This window comes from Artemia sp. Qi Xiang Cuo, chromosome 3 (genome assembly GCF_049724085.1).
Source record: "Artemia sp. Qi Xiang Cuo chromosome 3, ASM4972408v1, whole genome shotgun sequence".
NCBI lineage: Eukaryota > Metazoa > Arthropoda > Branchiopoda > Anostraca > Artemiidae > Artemia > Artemia sp. Qi Xiang Cuo.
This window is the reverse complement of record NC_142796.1, coordinates 7,096,836-7,114,533: the sequence shown is the minus strand read 5'-3', so window position 1 is coordinate 7,114,533 and position 17,698 is coordinate 7,096,836. Positions and strand designations below refer to the sequence as shown.

Below are 17,698 nucleotides of genomic sequence, written 5' to 3'. Positions count from 1 at the left end.
CATCCTTAAAAAAGACAATTAGAAATACTCCGCTCATCATCGATCCAGGATCATCTACGGATCATCGATCCGGAGTAGAAATACTCCGGATCATCTACCTCAGAATCGTCACTCTAACTGTAACTCTTGTTGCCAGAGACACGCCTTTTGCTTTTTAGTCTTTTCACTTGTCTGACTTTCTTCCTTTCCAGGACTTGGGCTTTTTGGCAGATACAGCTTTTATCCTAGCAGTAATGCATTCTTTCATGGGGGTGTCACTGAGCACCTCTGACTTTTTCATATTTTTTTCCTGTTGATTTTTCTTGTTGAGCCTTTTGGAAAGGGGTTTGCTTGGACGATCTCTTTAACGAATCATCTGTTGACTTTTGCTTCTCATTTAGAGACAGAACCTGTGCTGCTTCTGTTTCAGGGTTTATGTTAAAGGAGTCTAAATGTCGCACAGGACTTGCGCTGAGCATAGAAACTTCTCTGGTAAGTGCTTCACTAGATGTAGCAGGCATTTTGTCTGAGACATATGACAAAAAGAACTGATAATCCTTGAAAACATCTCTGTTTGTGAGGTAGACACCACTTGCTCTGATTCCACTGATTATATTCTCAGGAGTGAAAGCCTTTGGATATGCTTTCCCCAGCAGCTCAGCAATGCTATACACTGATATAGTTTTACATTTGTGGGCAGTCATAAAACTTGCGGCTTCCTGGTTGCAGTAGTCCTTAAGGCGCCCTATGACTATCATTTCTAGAGGTTGTAGTTTGTGAGTAGTGTGGGGAAGGACAGTTAAAAGGACAACACTATTATTTTTTAGCTAGATCAAGCAATTAAATGGTATTTCGGCTGATCTAATGTTCTAATTTCAAAGGTACAGGTGACTGTTTGGAGGGTTTGACTTGATTGATAAAATGCTGCAAGTAAAGCAAAGAATGAGAGGCAATCATCCAGCCAGAAGTATTTTTTGAGCTGATCGTGATGGTTCCTGGTAAAGCCCCCCTGAGTAAGATTTCAGGACACTGTTTTTGTGGGGAAATGAGTAGAGGAGGGACTGTGCTCCCAACACATTAGCACCAGCACAAATTGTGGTCAACTGACCTCTTTCTGCTGACGTGACCTTCCCTACTTACTTCTGGCCTCGCTGTGCAATGATTTTACCAGGCTTGTGGATTTTTTCAGACCTGATTCATCAAAATTTCAAATGTCTTTGGTCTGAAAATGTATTTATATGGGCCTTGCTCCAGGTGGTTAAAGAAAGCTCCTGCACTGTGACGGTTGAAAGCAGTTGTTCGTCATAGGCTTGTACCCTCTGGCGTTCTTACTGAGAGTTTTAAGGTGATCCATAAAACCATAGTACCAATCTTTACCTGTAATTACTCCACTGTCTCTACTTCCTTTGCATTTCCGTTATTTGGTACTTTTATACTCTTAATAATGGTATAAGTGTATGCAAATTTACACGCTTCTAGGGGAATACAGTCGAAAGCATATCAGCTATCGTTTTCAAGTAAGTATTTAGTCCTTTTGCTTGTTCCTCTGTAAATATTTATCATATGTTTTGACAGGGTGTAAAGAAACTCAGGTCCAGACTTTTTAGAGGGATATTCAGCATCTCAACTTTTTTTATGTAGTCTTGCAGCGTTCCTCTAAGGACACCTATGGCACTTCCCGAGAATCCCACTGACTTCTTGTAGAATAAGACAGAAAAAACTGCTGTTTTATTTTCTTTTGTATCACAGTCACCTTCCATTCTTTTCTCATCTGTTTTACTTTTAAGCATTTTATCTTGAACGAAATTTAACAGGAAAGAATAGAATTTCAGTTTACCTACTGGTCAGACAGGATTAAACAATGCCAGAATTAACAGTTTTGGGTTTTAACCTTGCCTTCAACCTTTAAATATGCTGTTTACACAGCTTTTACAAGCATAGCCCACTTTTGGACACCTTGGTACGGCCTGCCGAATTTACCTCGGGTATTGTGGCCGAACATGGGAGTTCGCTATCCCGCAGGATGAAAAAAAACTAACAGGAAACTGGTGAAGATGGCACGTCTCGGAAGCTGCCAAAAACAGGCAAATAATAAAAGAATACAATGTGAGTTTACAACGCGAGTTTTCTAGTATTCGTAATTAGGCGTAGGCTTTCAGACAAAATTGAAAAAAAAATTCCAGAGTTAATGACCATAAAACCTGATCCAATCTGATATTTTTGGTAAAAGTATTAATTAAGGTGAGACATTTTAAATACATACACTGCCATCTGTCAGAGCTTTTATAATCCACCAGAAGCCGCCTAGGTTTTTATATTGAAACTGTTTGCTTTGGCTAAACGTGGGCCGGTCTTCCCTATACCAATTTTGATATTTAATTTTGTTCAACTGTAAACTTTTGAATTGAATTCTTAGAAGAAGCTGTTATCTATCCATAATGTGATTTGTGTCAAATCGCTTTTGTGGTGTTTATGTTTTCTGGAAATTGGAAGTAGGATAGAGGGTCTCTTATATTATACTGTTGCAGGAAAAGTAGAACATGGAAAATGTTAAAGGCCGAGTTTTAGTGAAATATAGAATGACTAGTTTCTAAAGACCTATATTCAAAGGACCTCGGGAAGTATTAGTAAGACCCCTCCCCCTTCCATCACAGAAGCGGCTGCCCCCCTCTACACAAGATGCTGCCTACGCCCATGACAGGACATATCCTTGCTTTAGGGATGTACATTTATATATATTATTTCTAAAATATTGCTGTTCTTGTCTGACACTATTGTCCAAAATTAAATTCGAAGAGTATTTGGCAAAATTTTGGCCAGCAAATGAAAGGTCTTACATCCCCCCCCACCCCCATACTTTCAAGTATCATTTTTTAACGTAACGCGATGCTTTTAGGAGAATTTTTTATTTCTTTATTTCTGCCAAATTCAAGGTGCCTTCAGTTCTTTGATGAGATGGCGCGGAACTTGACAGTTTGAATCTTAGAACGCTGGTTAGTCTAATTAGTCCTTTGCTATTAAGTATTAGGGGAGCTACCCCCGTCCCCACGAACTTTTTCTACGACTCGTAAAAACGTAACAAAAATGCATATAAGCAAACTCGTGATGTATTTAAAAAGAATTAAACTCCCCCCCCCCCCAAACAAAAATACTGGATACGCTCTTGATAGTATGATATTACCGTCTTATATATAAGGTACAAGTTAGGTGGTTGCTTGCGAAAACTGTTCCACTGGGGAAACAGAAGTCAATGTTAAAGAAGAAAGAAAACTGGGGCGCATTAATATTTCAGGTCGTGGGGATTTAGAAGGGTCTTAAAAACCGTTTAGAGAAATTACATGAGAAGTAGCGAAAGAACAAATATGGAAATGTCTTAAAGTATCTTAAAAAATATAAATTGTTTTTTCTTATCGAACTGTCAAATTCTCAATTTTTTAAAAACCGACACCAATAATGCAATTTAGCAATAATGCCCTCAATTAACTAAAATTCTTCAAAATTTAGCAGTAAAACTGAAATCGATTCTTCTTCGATTTGGGTCTCTTTGGATGTAAGGATGGGTTAGTAGCTTGCTAATTACGGCACTCAAGAAACTTAAAGGTATCAAAATAAGGAGATGTTGGTTCCTAATCTCAATCCTCAGGAAAATATATACAATAATATGGATAGTATGGTAGTACCCCCATATATACAAGGTACTAGTGAGATCTTAAAGTAGTCTCACTGAGGAAACAGATGTCTTTAATAACGATGGTTGGAAACTGAGGAGAACAGTCTTAAATCCTTCGTACTGGGCGACAAAAAATATACAAAGAGGAAAAAATTATAAAATTTGGAAAAGCATATGATGCTTTTTGATAAGAAATCTATTTTTTAAATCTTTCCTCTTTCCCTCTAGAACTAATTTTTGGGCTAATAACCGTCAAAGAAAAATCAGTGCTCAAAGTCTTATAAAAATATAAATAAAGTCCTGTCTTTAAATATTACTAAAATTATTTATACAGTGTGAAACGCATAAAACTAAGAAGATATTAAAAATCGTAAAAATCATTTAGGCTGGTAAATAGGACGATAGAAGAAAAAGGAAGACACAAGGGAAAGAGATATTAGGAGAAAAACATTGATATAAACTGAAAAACGACAAAAAAAAAACCAATATCCGTTAAACTAATTAATCGAAGTCTCAAGCCCAATTGATTTGGCAATTTGAATGGTAGGCGACAGTTTTTCATTTGAGCGGTTATTTTTATATATATATATATATATATATATATATATATATATATATATATATATATATATATATATATATATATATATATATATATATATATATATATATATATATATATATATATATATATATATATATATATATATATATATATATATATATATATATATATATATATATATATATATATATGCTGATTCAGTTATCTTGTTTTCCCCTCTACATATGGAGGCCATAGACCCTTTTGTGGGGCTAGAAGTATGAATCGGTTTTTTGCGTATATTGGAGATTAATTGATTGATTGAGTGATTGACTGATTGCGACATTCGGTTCCACCTTGAAATTCAACTACAATAGTTTTCACAAAGAGTTTGTTCTAGCTTAGAAATTTCAACTCATGATCAAATCAATTTCTAAGAGTTTGCCATTTTTTTGGCCCAATCTCAATTAATCTCAAGCCCCACGTGACTCAAGTATGTGGAGCTTAAGCCAATAAAATTGCTGGTAGTCTTTAATTTTTATTGGAAAGTAATTTAAAAGTTGAGACAATAAATTTAAGGATTGAAATCAGCCTTATCAATGAGGCTTATCAATTAACTTTAATGGCACGATTGTTCTTGTAAATGCGTTAATATAATAGGTTGAGTTTTATCTTCATTATAGATTGAAGCCATTACCAGAACAACTACTTCAACTGAACCTGCCACCACTGTAACTACAGCAGAGCCAACAACCACAAGAAGAAAATTAATCCGTGGCCCAGCACGACGACGTTTTTCTTCCACAACCACTACAACTACTGCCGAACCTTTAGTTGCTGAAAGAACTTCCGTTGGCCCAATAAGAATCAGACCACCCACTTCCTCCAAGCGACGCTTCATAGCCCGACCTAGATCTACGACTAATCAGCCTATCGCAGAAGTAAACGATGAAGTTGTAGAAACGCGCGACTTAAACTTTAGATTCCCTAGTCCTGTAGATGTAGAAGGTAGGAGCTTTCCCTTGCGACAAATAGATATCAAATCGTATGACTTTAACGGTGACTTACCACAGACTGAAAGAACTGTAAGAATTCGACGACCAACTGACCTTACTTTAGCTTCATCTAAGACTGAGGCCGTTGAAGATGTCAATCAACCAAAAATATTACCTTCTTTTAAGGAAGCATTAGAAAGAAAGAGAAATCCTCCCCCCGTTATAGAAACATCCACAAATTTTGAAAGGTTTAAAAGAAAAGATGTTGAAACCAGCAATCCCTTTGTTGAAAGTTATGATATTGATGTCAAACCTAAGGAATCGAAAATTACTCGGTTCAGACATATTCATAGTCGACCAGACATCAGGCTGTTTGAACCCTTTACTTATAAATCGTACATTCCAAAACATAAAGACACAAACAGTGCTGTGTTTTTCAGTCATCGCGACTTTAATGATCGTATGTTCATCGAGGCGTCGTCTCAAAAAGAAAACTATGCAAAAAACAGTTTCCACTCTTCCAAAAACACTTATAGGACAGAGAACCAAGTACCTTTCGACTTAACGAATGACGATTTAAAACCAGAAAATACTAAACTGATTGATTATAACCACTATGATGATGGAGTTACTGGTGTATTTAATAGTCATGGGGGCCTCAGTAACTGGGCTAAACAGCCACACAGCCAGGCTATGGTAACCAAGCCACGTGAACTGAGTCATCACGACTATGGTGATTTTTGGTCTTCAATTGTAGATGAGAACAATGCCAAAGACAGTTTCCGCTCTTCCGAAAATACTTACAGGACAATGGACCAAGCACCTTTCGAGTTAATGACTGATGATTTTAAACCAGAAAATACTCAACCGATTGACTACTTTGATGGTGGAATGACTAATGAATTTAACAGTAATGGGGGCTTAAGTAACTGGGCCAATCAGCCACAAAACAAGGCTGTGGTAACCAACCCACACAAGCTGAGTCACCACGACTTTGATGATCCTAAATTTTTTGGACCTTCTTTGGTAGATGAAATCCATGCTGAAGATAGCTTCAACCCTTCAAAAAATACTTACAGGACAAAGAACCAAGTACCTTTCGACCAGATGACTGATAACTTTAAAAAAGGAAACACTGAATTAAGAGACTATAGCCAATTTCAAGCTGAAATGGTTAATAATAACAAGCATGTGGGCCTTAGTAACCGGGCCACAAAACCATACAGCCGTGCTATAATGGATGAGCCGCACAGCTTTGATATTGCCCATGGTTCTTCAGACCTGCGATCTTCAATTTCTTTCAGTGAAGATCCCTTACAGAAGAATTATACTTACAAACTTGACCAGTTAGAGTCAATTAAAGACTCTTTGAGCAAAGAGCACTTGTACCGAAACCGACCTGATCGAGAAAAAAGACATCCACAAGACAAAACATGGGATCCTTGGTGGTCAATTTATACATCTGGTGGGCTCGATGATGTTCAAGAGGAGGACATTATAAGGAACGTTGACAAACTAGACTTTGAAAGGATTTCTAAACGTAATTCAAAGGTATGTTTGACAATGACCTGACTTTTTACACTTGGTTACTTTTCTTTCACGAAGAAACTTGACAAATCGAAATCCTGTGTTACAAACTTTTAATTATTAATATAATTATTACTAGCAATTAATATAACAGTACTATAGTGCTTAATTTATTCGTTGATTAACAACGTTTCTTGACCTTCTGTTGCTCTATGGCAGCTGGGTTTAAACCCTGGGCCAACTATCTCCAGGCAAAGATCTATCTACTTGTCCACCACCAGACATAGAGCATGTTACCACCACCAAGTAGTTTGAACTTATGTTTTTCCATTTATTATAGTAATTACATCATATTATTAAAGATAAATAAATGCGTAAATCAAATGGAAAGAAAATGCAATAAAGAGTAAAAATTGTAATTAAGGCAGTGAGTGAACGTTGAGATTTTTTTTAAAACATTTACTAATAGAAGTCCAAATATTTCAGCTTTACACCTGTAAGTCTTTATCAATCAGAAAAACGAGGAAAAGAAAGTGGGACAAAAAAAATTCCTAAATTTCCTTGATTTTCTTGGCAGTTCTTTGTTAAGTTATCTCATAATTTTTTTTTATCATTTACCCTCCCTAAATCTTGTTTAGATTATTTGTCTCCCCCCCCCAAAAAAAAAATCGTGCGAATCTAACTAGTGTTAAACTATAGTTGTTTTTAAAGAAACCCGAGATGATGATCAAACGTAAAAAGAGTCCAAAAAAATGGTGTGTGATGTTGTCTGTATTGTCCGTGAGGAATCACCTGATATAAGCTACTACAGATACAAAACTATCTACAGTACAGGAAACTTATGTTAAATTGATTAAAATAAAAAGAGGTCAGAGCTTTTCTGTAGCAACCTTTTGATGAAAGTTTTTTTTTAATGCCGTTATGAATTGTCAGGGGGAATATTATGAAATGTTGTTGTTTATTTTGTTATTTATAGTTGTTGTTTGAACAAATCCGTGACGATGATCAAACGTAAAAAGAGTAAAAAAAAAAATCTTGTTTAATATTGTTTGTATCGTCCATAAGGTAACATCTGATATAACATCCTAACCATACAAAACAATCTTCAAGGATCACCAAACAATCTTCAAAAATCTTCAAGGAAACATAGCTTAAATTATTTGAAATTAAAAAAGGTCAAAGCTTTTCTGTAGTAACTTTTTGATGAAATTTTTTTTTTTTAAGGTCGTTTGTGGATTGTCACGAAAAATTCCATAAAACGTCTAAGATAGGCAAACTACGCGAATATACATGGGAAAATACTGATAAAATTTTAAAAATAATGAGGTATTGGGAGAGTGCGGGTCCTAATTCACCAAAATTTCTTCTTCCAAAATTTCTTCCAAAATTTCCCAAATTTTTTCTTCCCCAAAATTTATTGCTCTTAGTCTCTTAAAGAAATTAGAATTCCGACTATATTCTTGATGTTTCGTCTTTTTCTGTAAGTAAGGGCCTTTTGGAAAACATTCTTTTGGGTCTGCTTCAAAGACCCCTCGCTGCATACATGTTTCCCGAGCAACAGAAAGATTTGCATAGATCCCTGAGCTCCAATGAGAAACAGAACTGGGTATCAGATGATATCAGATGATTACTGATGATATCAGGGATAATCCTTAAAATGAACAATTTTAACAACTATTTTCCGTAAAACTCCCCTCTTTCACCCCATCTATCCACCCTTAAATGTGGCTTAATGTTAAAAAATTACTGGGTGTTACCACCTCAAATGATTTCGGATGAGGTTACAATACTAATATTATGCAACATATAAACATTGCATTCCCCCTCCTTCAAGCCCTTAAATAATTTAGATGTCCTAGATTCAACTGTTTTACAGTTTTTGTCTGATCTGTGATCTGAAAAACTATGCCAGCTTTGCCTCTCACAGAGACTATCTGTCTTTTCTTTACTCTAATTAAAAAAAAAAAAGTTTTTTTTTTAACTGAAAGCAAGGAGCAACATTAAAACTTAAAACGAACAGAAATTATTCCGTATATGAAAGGGGCTGTCCCCTCCTCAACACCACGCTCTTTACGCTAAAGTTTTTTATTTTGTTTAAAAATAGAGTTGTGAGAATGAGTCTAACTTTAGCGTAAAGAGCGAGGCGTTGCGGAGGGGACAGCCCCTTTCATATACGGAATAATTTCTGTTCGTTTTAAGTTTTAACGTTGCTCCTTACTTTCAGTTAAAAAAAAACTTGTTTTTTTTTCAATTTAATTTTTGAACGTTTTTGAATTAATTGAGGTTTTGATTTTGGCTCACCGTACATGAATAATTAAAAAAAAATGCGCATATTAATTTTACTTTTTTTTGGTTAAATGTTTTCTCGAAAGTTTTTTAATTTTATTTACGAACGTTTTTATTAGTAATAAATATACGTAACTTACGAATTAACTTACATAACGAATTTCTATATCCATATATTTTTAATACGTATATTAGGGGGTTTCGGCTCCTAGTCAATACCTCGCTCTTTACGCTAAACTTCGAATTTTGTTCCAATTCTATAAAAATTACCCCTTAATCACAAAGGCCGTTAATTAGAATAAATAGCTCTTAAGAAAGTACTAAAAAATCTTTGGCAGGATAAATAAGGGATTGAATGGTGGATGAACCTAATCATTCACTACACAATTTCTGTTCGTTTTGAGTTTTGATGTTGCTCCTTACTTTTAGTCGAAAAACTTGTTTATTTTTTTATTGAATTTCTGATCGTTTTTTTTAAATAATGCTGGGAAATCTGGCGCCCCCTTCATAGCAATGTCCCTTCCCCCATGAAAACTTCCTCCATGGAAAGATCCTCCCACATAACTAACAACCCCCCTCCCACTACCAGAAAAAATCCCCCTTGAAAACGTCTGTATACTTCCCAATAACCAATACTATCTGTAAACATTGGGTAAAGTTCATAACTTTCAGCCCTCTCCCCGGGGACTTTGGGGGATTAAGTCATCCTAAAAGACATATTTATAATATTTTCGACCATGCTGAACCAAATGGCTGTCTTAAAATTTTGATCGGATGACCTTTGGGAAAAAATGAGCATGGGAGGGGGCCTAGTTGCCCTCCATTTTTTTATCACTTATAAAGGGCAGTAGAACTTTTAATTTCCGTCTAAATGAGCCTTCTCGCGATATTATTGGATTACTGGATCGATACGATCACCCCTGGGAAAAAAAAGAAAAAACAAATAAACAAGCATCCGTGATATTTCTTCTGGTAAAAAATACAAAATTCCACATTTGTGCAGATATGAGTTTGAAACATCTACGGTAGGGTTCTCTTATACGCTGAATCTGATGGTGTAATTTCCATTAAGGTACTATAGTTTTTAGGTGGTCTTTCCTTTTTTCGAAAATCAGCCAAATTTTCTCAGGCCCGTAACTTTTGTTGGGTAGAACTAAGCTTGATAAAACTTACATATTTGAAATCAATATTAAAATGTTATTCTTTTTATGTATCTATTGGTATAAAAATCCTGTTTTTTAGAGTTTCGGTTACTATTGAGCCGGGTCGCTCCTTACTTACAGTTCGTTACCACGAACTGTTTGATTAGGCTTCCAAGTCTTTGATCACTTTGACCAATTGTTTCATTTGGATCGGACTGAAATCGAGTCCGGTCCGGTCCAAGTAAAAAATGGCTCTCTGTGAGAGGCAAAGCTGGCCCAGCCTATTCAGAGTGGTGTAAGAAATGATTATTTCACTTCTTCATAATGGTCCATTACCTTAGGGCAGAACTAAGGAAGAGAGACATGCAGTAAGGGTTGTCCTTGAGTATACCAGTCCTATCTAGCCTCCTGGTATCAACAATGAGTTTTGAGACAAAATAGAGACAGTAAAAAAAGGGTGGCTCAGAACTATTTTCGATGGAGCTAAAGTTTTTTTTATATATTTAGTCCCTTTACTCCACAGTTTATATAATTATCCAGTATGATTTTTCCCTATCTCACCCATTATAAAAACCCAGACCAAGGTGCGAGTGCTCCAGAGAACGTTTTTGCAGATAGAAACATAAGCGGCATCAGATATTTTTACGGGTAGACAAGTCAGACGCGAAACAATCGGAAACAAGTGGAAACCCGCTATTACGAATAATGCACTTTGTTGGAAACAATCGGAAACAGACTAACACCCGTTAATGCAGAAAGAAGTGGGAGGAGCTTTTTGTTCGTACCGAGAATGAAGACCAGAAATGATCTGCGATAAACTTACTGGATAATTCTATAAACTGTGCTTTACTCCTACAAAAAATTGCTTTCTCTACTCAGTTTTCACCTTATTAGTTCTGCTTCAACAAAAATCATCATTCCTTTTTTAAGACTTATTGTGCAAAGTTTGTTTCACTGATTTTGAACTTTCTTTCTGTATTTTTTCTCTTAACTAAGTTTCTTAAAAACCTGTGCCCCCTATATCACTACAGAAATATTTAATGAGCCATCTCGCTAGTGTCACTCTCTCTTGTTATTTATTCTATTATTTTTGTTTTCTCCTCTTTGTGTTCTTATTAGCTCTATTCCCTGAATGGGTTGGTTGTCCCCGCATGGCGTAAGAAGATGTCATTAGGAAAAATTTAAGTGAAATGGGAACTTCCTTGGAGGGAATAAGAAGGAGGGATTTGAATATATTGGGATGAAGGAGGAGCTTGTGTAGCTGTATTGGTCTCAGGCTGCTTTGTACTGCAGTGAGTTGTTAGTATTTGTAGCAGTGTTTAATTTCGTTGTAAATTCTTCTATTTTTAATTCTTTTTAATATTTTTGATATGTTGACTTAATTATTTGGTTTGTTTCTGACCGATCTTATCATATATCTTAAAGTTTGTCGCTCTGAAGTGTAGATTTGGCCCACCTGGACCATTCTTGGAGACATATCTAATCCGTCTAATGGGCGTTCATTTCAAGGCCGTATCCGGGGGGGGGGGTTAGGGGTATTGAACCCCCCCCCCTCCGGAAATGTTTGGGTGACTCGTAAAAAAGTAACAAAAATGGACATAACCAAATTTTGTATGTTTTTTTAGTTTTTTGTTTAAGCCCCCCCCCCCCCTCAAAAAAAAATTTAGTAAAACCCCCTCCGAAAAAAAAATCCTGGGTACGGCCTTGATTCGTTTCATACTTGATTAATGCTTCAAGTACTACTAACCAGATGAGTGAAATATTCTTCAATAATTCGGTTGTTTTCCCTTATGTATATATTAAAAACTGTTCTTTTAAAGTCACAGTATTTACTTTATTTTACAGTATTCAAAATAACATTATTCACTTTATAGTATGAAAAATTACAAGCGTTAATCTTTTTCTTCCAATGGCCTTTGTTACATTTACATTTTTTATGTGGGGACATGTCCCTTAGAATGTATTTAGAAACTGACTCTTGCTCTTTCTCTTGACTCTTGCTATGTTTTACATCCAAACAACAGTTAAATTAGGGATAACTCCTTTTATTAGACAATGAAAAACAATGACAAAAAATTCTGAATATTTCGATCAAATATACAGTGAACGTAATCAGCAGTATATCTGCTGTCCGTTATTTGTATATCTGTTATTCTATGTCATGGAAAGGTACATCTGTTAGTGTACGCTATTTTTGATAATGAATATCTTGTTAGATAAACTATATCTAACAAGTTTCCATTATATGTCTGCCTTTATTTCATTTCTCCTCTGTAAAATTAAAATTTCTGCCTTTATTTCATTTCTCCTCTCCTCTCCTATTATGTTTATCATCAATCATTATTTTCTTAGTCTTTGATGAAAAGTACCATATGAAATATTTATTTTCAAATCTCGTTTTTTTCAATAAAGTTATGTATTTTCAACAGTAGCAAATCCCCCACTTAAATTAATGTAGCCTACTCGCCTACTTAAAATTGCTAATTTCAAAATCCTGTCACAGATTTTGATTTATTTGAAGGTCCTACTTGTTGAATAGCCCTAGTTATTTGAAGAGCACCGAATGAAAAACTTCGTTTTTGTTTTTCAAATAATGCTAAAACTGCTCATTAGTATTAACCAAAACTTTAAAATTAATTGGAATTGACTTAAAATTTTATTTTCTTTTGAACCGTGAATGAATACACGACTTTCAAAAGTACTTACAGCATCACTTTTTTTTTATAAAATCTATGCAATAAAGTTTGATGATATGAAGAAACAATATAGCTGAGAAGAAAATAAAAAACACAAATAAAAATTAACTCATATGTAGCAGTTTAATTTTGAAATAGAATTTAACATTTCATAATTTTAACAGATTTCGACGATGATGAAATAATTGATGAAAGTGCCGAAGTATCGTCTGTTCCCAGTGTGACTATTGTGCAAAGTTCTGAACAAGTCGCTGTGAAACCTATTGTACAAAAACGACCTCAGCCCTTCACTCGCCTTCAACGCCCAAGTTTGCCAAGAAGAATTGCTGACTCACCTCTTCGTCAAAGACAGCAGCAACCCACTCCAGATCCACTCCTAAGTGAAAGTGATACTGACTATTATGATGAAAGTGATGATGATGAAGCTGTTGACAATTTTAAAGAAAATAAAATAGAAAAAGTCAAGATCGTAAATGGACGCGTAACATGTTTCGATGTTGGCAATTTCCCCTATCCTGGTAGCTGTAAAAAATTTATAAATTGTGCTCGAGTTGACTCAGGAGCTGTAAGAGCGTGGGTCTATACATGTCCAAAAGAACTGACTTTTGACCCTGTTGGGGGACTTTGCAACTGGGGTAATCCTCAGCGATGTCCGCAATAGGTGTGATATAAATATGCTTTAAATATATATTTTATAGTCTTTAAGTGCTCATTGCCAATTTTCTAGTGGAATTTTCAAACGTTTTAAAGAAGTTGAAGTTTTACTCGATTTAGTGAACCGTGAATATTTACTTATTTTATATAAATAGTTGTTAAATATTATGATGATTAATATATATAATTTACTACAATTACCTAAAGATGTTTCTTATATGAGAAGTACTTTTTCAGAATAAATTCACTTTTGTAGCCTTTTAGCCATAGCGATTACCAGTAAAAATAAAAGCATAAAATTTTGACAAAATCTAGACTACTTATCATTTGAGAGATGATTGAATACAAAATTTTTATAAGCAGAAGAAATAATTTGGTCGTTCCATCTATTTTTGGTTATATAAGGTTCTCATGTATTGCTGTATTTTATCGGTCCAGTCAAAAAAGAGAGACGGTTAGAGAGATAAGAGAGACGGTAATTTTAATAATGATGATGCATTTATTTAACAACAACAAATATCTACATACAAAAATCAATCAATATCATATATCAATCAATATGATCACCCAAATCAATATGATTCACCCTAAGCCAAACAGTTGACGTGGCGTGAATCAAGTGAAAAATGCATACATATAACATCATTTAATTCACTTAGAAAAAGAAAAAAAGAAAAAATATAATTAAATAACAAATAAAAATTACGAAAATTAAATAAAAATACGAAAAAATAATAATACTACGTTGGCAGCACCTACATACCATGTCCTTACAATTGGGTCACACTCACCGACCAACGAACAATTGCATCTTAATTTAAATCGAGTTAAATCTCATCCAAAACATACAAAACTAAAATTCATATTTATTTAATAATTTTCTTCCAATTTATCTTTAAAATCTCAAAAAATTATCTTCTCTATTTCTTCTTCCAAATATTCCATAATTTTATACCCTTCATAATAAAAGAAAACGTGGACCTGGCAGACACTACAAGTACAATATAAAAATCATTCCCACCCTAGTATTATGGTTATGTATATTCCGTCAGCCATAAAATAAACCATTAAAACACTCCGGCAGCAGGTTCATATCATATTTATACATAAACACTAATATATAAAAATGATGATGACCTGCCGCCACCAATATCTTAAGATCTTGACCGATTGTCTTTTTGATTTATCTGATAATAGTTTATTAGACTTTTTTTTAATAATCCGAACAGAATTAACAGCTGAAGAAAACGTACGAAACATACAGAAGAACACTACAAAATGTAAGAATGGATTAATGAAAAATAGAGAAGCCTAAGTATACTATTCGAAAAGATTTGTTTAAATTTGCAAGTATTTCCCAAATTACGCGGTAAAATCCGCGATAAGACTTCAATAAGGGATCCGAAACTGAAAATCTCAAGAAAAGTGTTCTTAGTCGGGTTCACCTTGAGCTGATTCCCTCTCAGCCATCTTGAAACTTCCTTTAGCGATTCTTTCACTTTATATAACCAACCTCTGACTTTGTGATCACCACTAAAGAAGTATCATCATCAAAAATAGGCACTCTAGCCGCACTATATTTTTGAGGACCTCACTCATTCTTGTTTCCAGTTTACTTACAGACAGTGGAAGATCATTCACAGAAATCAAAACTAGCAAATGTTCAAGTACTGAACCCTGTGGAAATCCGGACTAAATACATTTTTCTTCGGATACCACATTATCAATTGGAACATTTGTTTTCTACAAGACGAAAAAGAAAGTAAAAAAAGGCTGGACACCGAATCCCATAAATTTCACACTTCATTAACAGAATATAATGACAGTAGAGAGGGGGGCGCTACTCCGGTACGTACCACGTGGTTATGGTTTTCTCACTGAGAATGAAAAAACAGAATTTTTCTCACTTGAAAAAACAGGAATTTTCTCACATTTATGGTTGTTTCTTGGACTGTTATGTGTGTTGGTCAAAGTATTTGATGTTTTTCATGGATGTCAACAGCAGTTCATGTCTGTTTTATGGTTTTTGTCAGTGAGAATGGAAAAACAGGAACTTTCTCACTTTGATGGATTATTGAGTCTAACGGGGACAGGGTCAATGACACTTCCTTCAAGATCTTGTTGTTGTTTTGGTCATGTGCACGCAAGACCTAACGGAATCCTGGAAACAGTTAGATCACGTGTTTCCTTCTCAGCCAATCAGCGAGTCGGATACATATCCTTTCTCAGCCAATCAGCGAGTCGGTTTACATATTAGCGGCGGAGGGTATATGAGGAAAGGATTTTTGCTATAGTTTTTATTAGTCTATGAATAGAGTTTAAAGGAGTGAGAAGAACACTTTTGACTTTATTCATTTGGATACATATATTTGTGCTGATGATGATTGGAATGTTTACCCTATTAGAAGTTGATAGTGGATTGGATAGTAATAATACAAGAGCACCACATATTGCGGTGGAAATCACGAAAGGATCACGACTTTGTCTGGAATGGGATGAAGTATATGCAAGATATTTGATATCCTTGAGCAAATTTAAAATGGAGGATCAATTATGTTTCGCTGCAAAAGTTGATATAGCACATGTGAATAGACTTCAATGTGCTTTAAGTGCATTAGTGAAACATATCAAAGACAATAAACTCTATCGCTAATTGTACATACTTAGTATTATTGTTGTAATTATTCAATAAAATTGTTTCAAAATCGAAAATGTTCCCTTTCTTTTCTGGTTAGGGCTAACGAATCAGGGTCAGTCTAGAGTCAGCAGTCAGAGTGAAAGGATTCAAAAATGAATAAATTTGAGAAAGAGAGAATTAGATCAAATCTAGTGTTTATGGAAAAACATTTGATTTTGGATGATGATTTTCTCGAGTTATCTCTTCAACGCAGGATATTCTCTCATCAGGGAACACTTGACAATATAATGAGGAGTGATTCTCCCCCATTGAACTATTGTATGAAACTTTTAAAATGTGATTCAAATGCTTATAGTCAATTTATTGATATATTAATTGGAACAAAGCAGAATCATATCGTGGATATACTTTTTAAAACATTGCCAATGGATTCAATGTAGATGGCTCCCGCGCCATTCGAACGAGGTAACGTCACAGTTACTCCTCTCCACATTCCTCCACCTTGAATTTATCTGTCGGCAGGGACGATCAGTTTCGTTTTAGCTGTGAGAGAGTTGACATCGGAAACCGAAAAAATGTTCTATACATGTCCATTGTGCATGTACACTCTTGGCAGTTGGACTCAATGTGAGACTTGTACAATTATTGATGACTATAGTGAAAAGTGCAAATTATGTAATCCTTGTAAATTACATAGAGGCTATGCAGTACAAATTAAAGGATGTTATTCATGTCTTCAGGAGGTGTGTGACTCACAACCTAGAGGGCACCTGTGCTCCAATTTTCAGAATGATAAATGTGATCAGTGGGAGAATACTTATCGCTCTATGATTGGAAAGAATCCCAAACGTGATTTTAGTTTATTTCTACGAGATTGGTATCGTCGTGGATTTAAATTATTCTGGGAAGAGGAATCTGGTCTACGATTCTACTGTTGGGGTAACAAGACAATTTGGTTTCTACGTAATCGTTGTGATGACACTACCTATTATGATAATAAGCTTAGTGATTTTTATTTAGGAGTTACTGAATGTGATTCACCATTTGAAAACACTATATGTGATATTGCTTTAAATAGACAGATTGAAACTCGAGAATTTCAAAATATGAGTGTAAATAGTATCATTGACTATACAAAGAGACATGACATGAGTGAAGTTACATTTTACTGTAGAAAATATGACCCTGACTTTGCAGTCAATCAGGATCAATATACAGTGAATCCAAATGATTTATCGACATTAGTGGTTCACGACAGTTGCCTACACATCGAACAAGAAATCTAAAGTGAAGATTTAAAGACATTGTTGTATATACACGCATTTTATGAATAAACAAATTCACTAATATTTTTTAAGCACTTTACTCGTAGGGCACTAAAATAAGTACTGTATTGGTCCGAGAGAATAATTTCCTCTAGAAAGTTATTCATAAGGGAGTTGTCTCCATAAACGTGTAAAAACTGCTTTTAGGAAAAGGCGCAGCAATGGAACAAAATATATAATTCCGATTGGAAATCGTAGTTGTTAGTTAGCGGATCCTGAACTCTCTTTCGATTTTGAACAAT

General features: G+C 34.9%; 1 protein-coding gene across 1 annotated transcript in view; it reads left to right on the top strand.

Annotated features, from left to right (window-relative positions):
* Window positions 1-13,690, top strand: part of Cht6 (Chitinase 6) — a 152,138-nt gene extending 138,448 nt beyond the window's left edge. Inside the window, exons 16-17 of the mRNA XM_089108442.1 lie at window positions 4,877-5,201; window positions 13,004-13,690. Coding sequence (XP_088964568.1) covers window positions 4,877-5,201; window positions 13,004-13,500 — 822 coding nt within the window. The 3' untranslated portion in view covers window positions 13,501-13,690. The remainder of the gene's footprint in view (window positions 1-4,876; window positions 5,202-13,003) is intronic.
* Window positions 13,691-17,698: the final 4,008 nt, after the last annotated feature.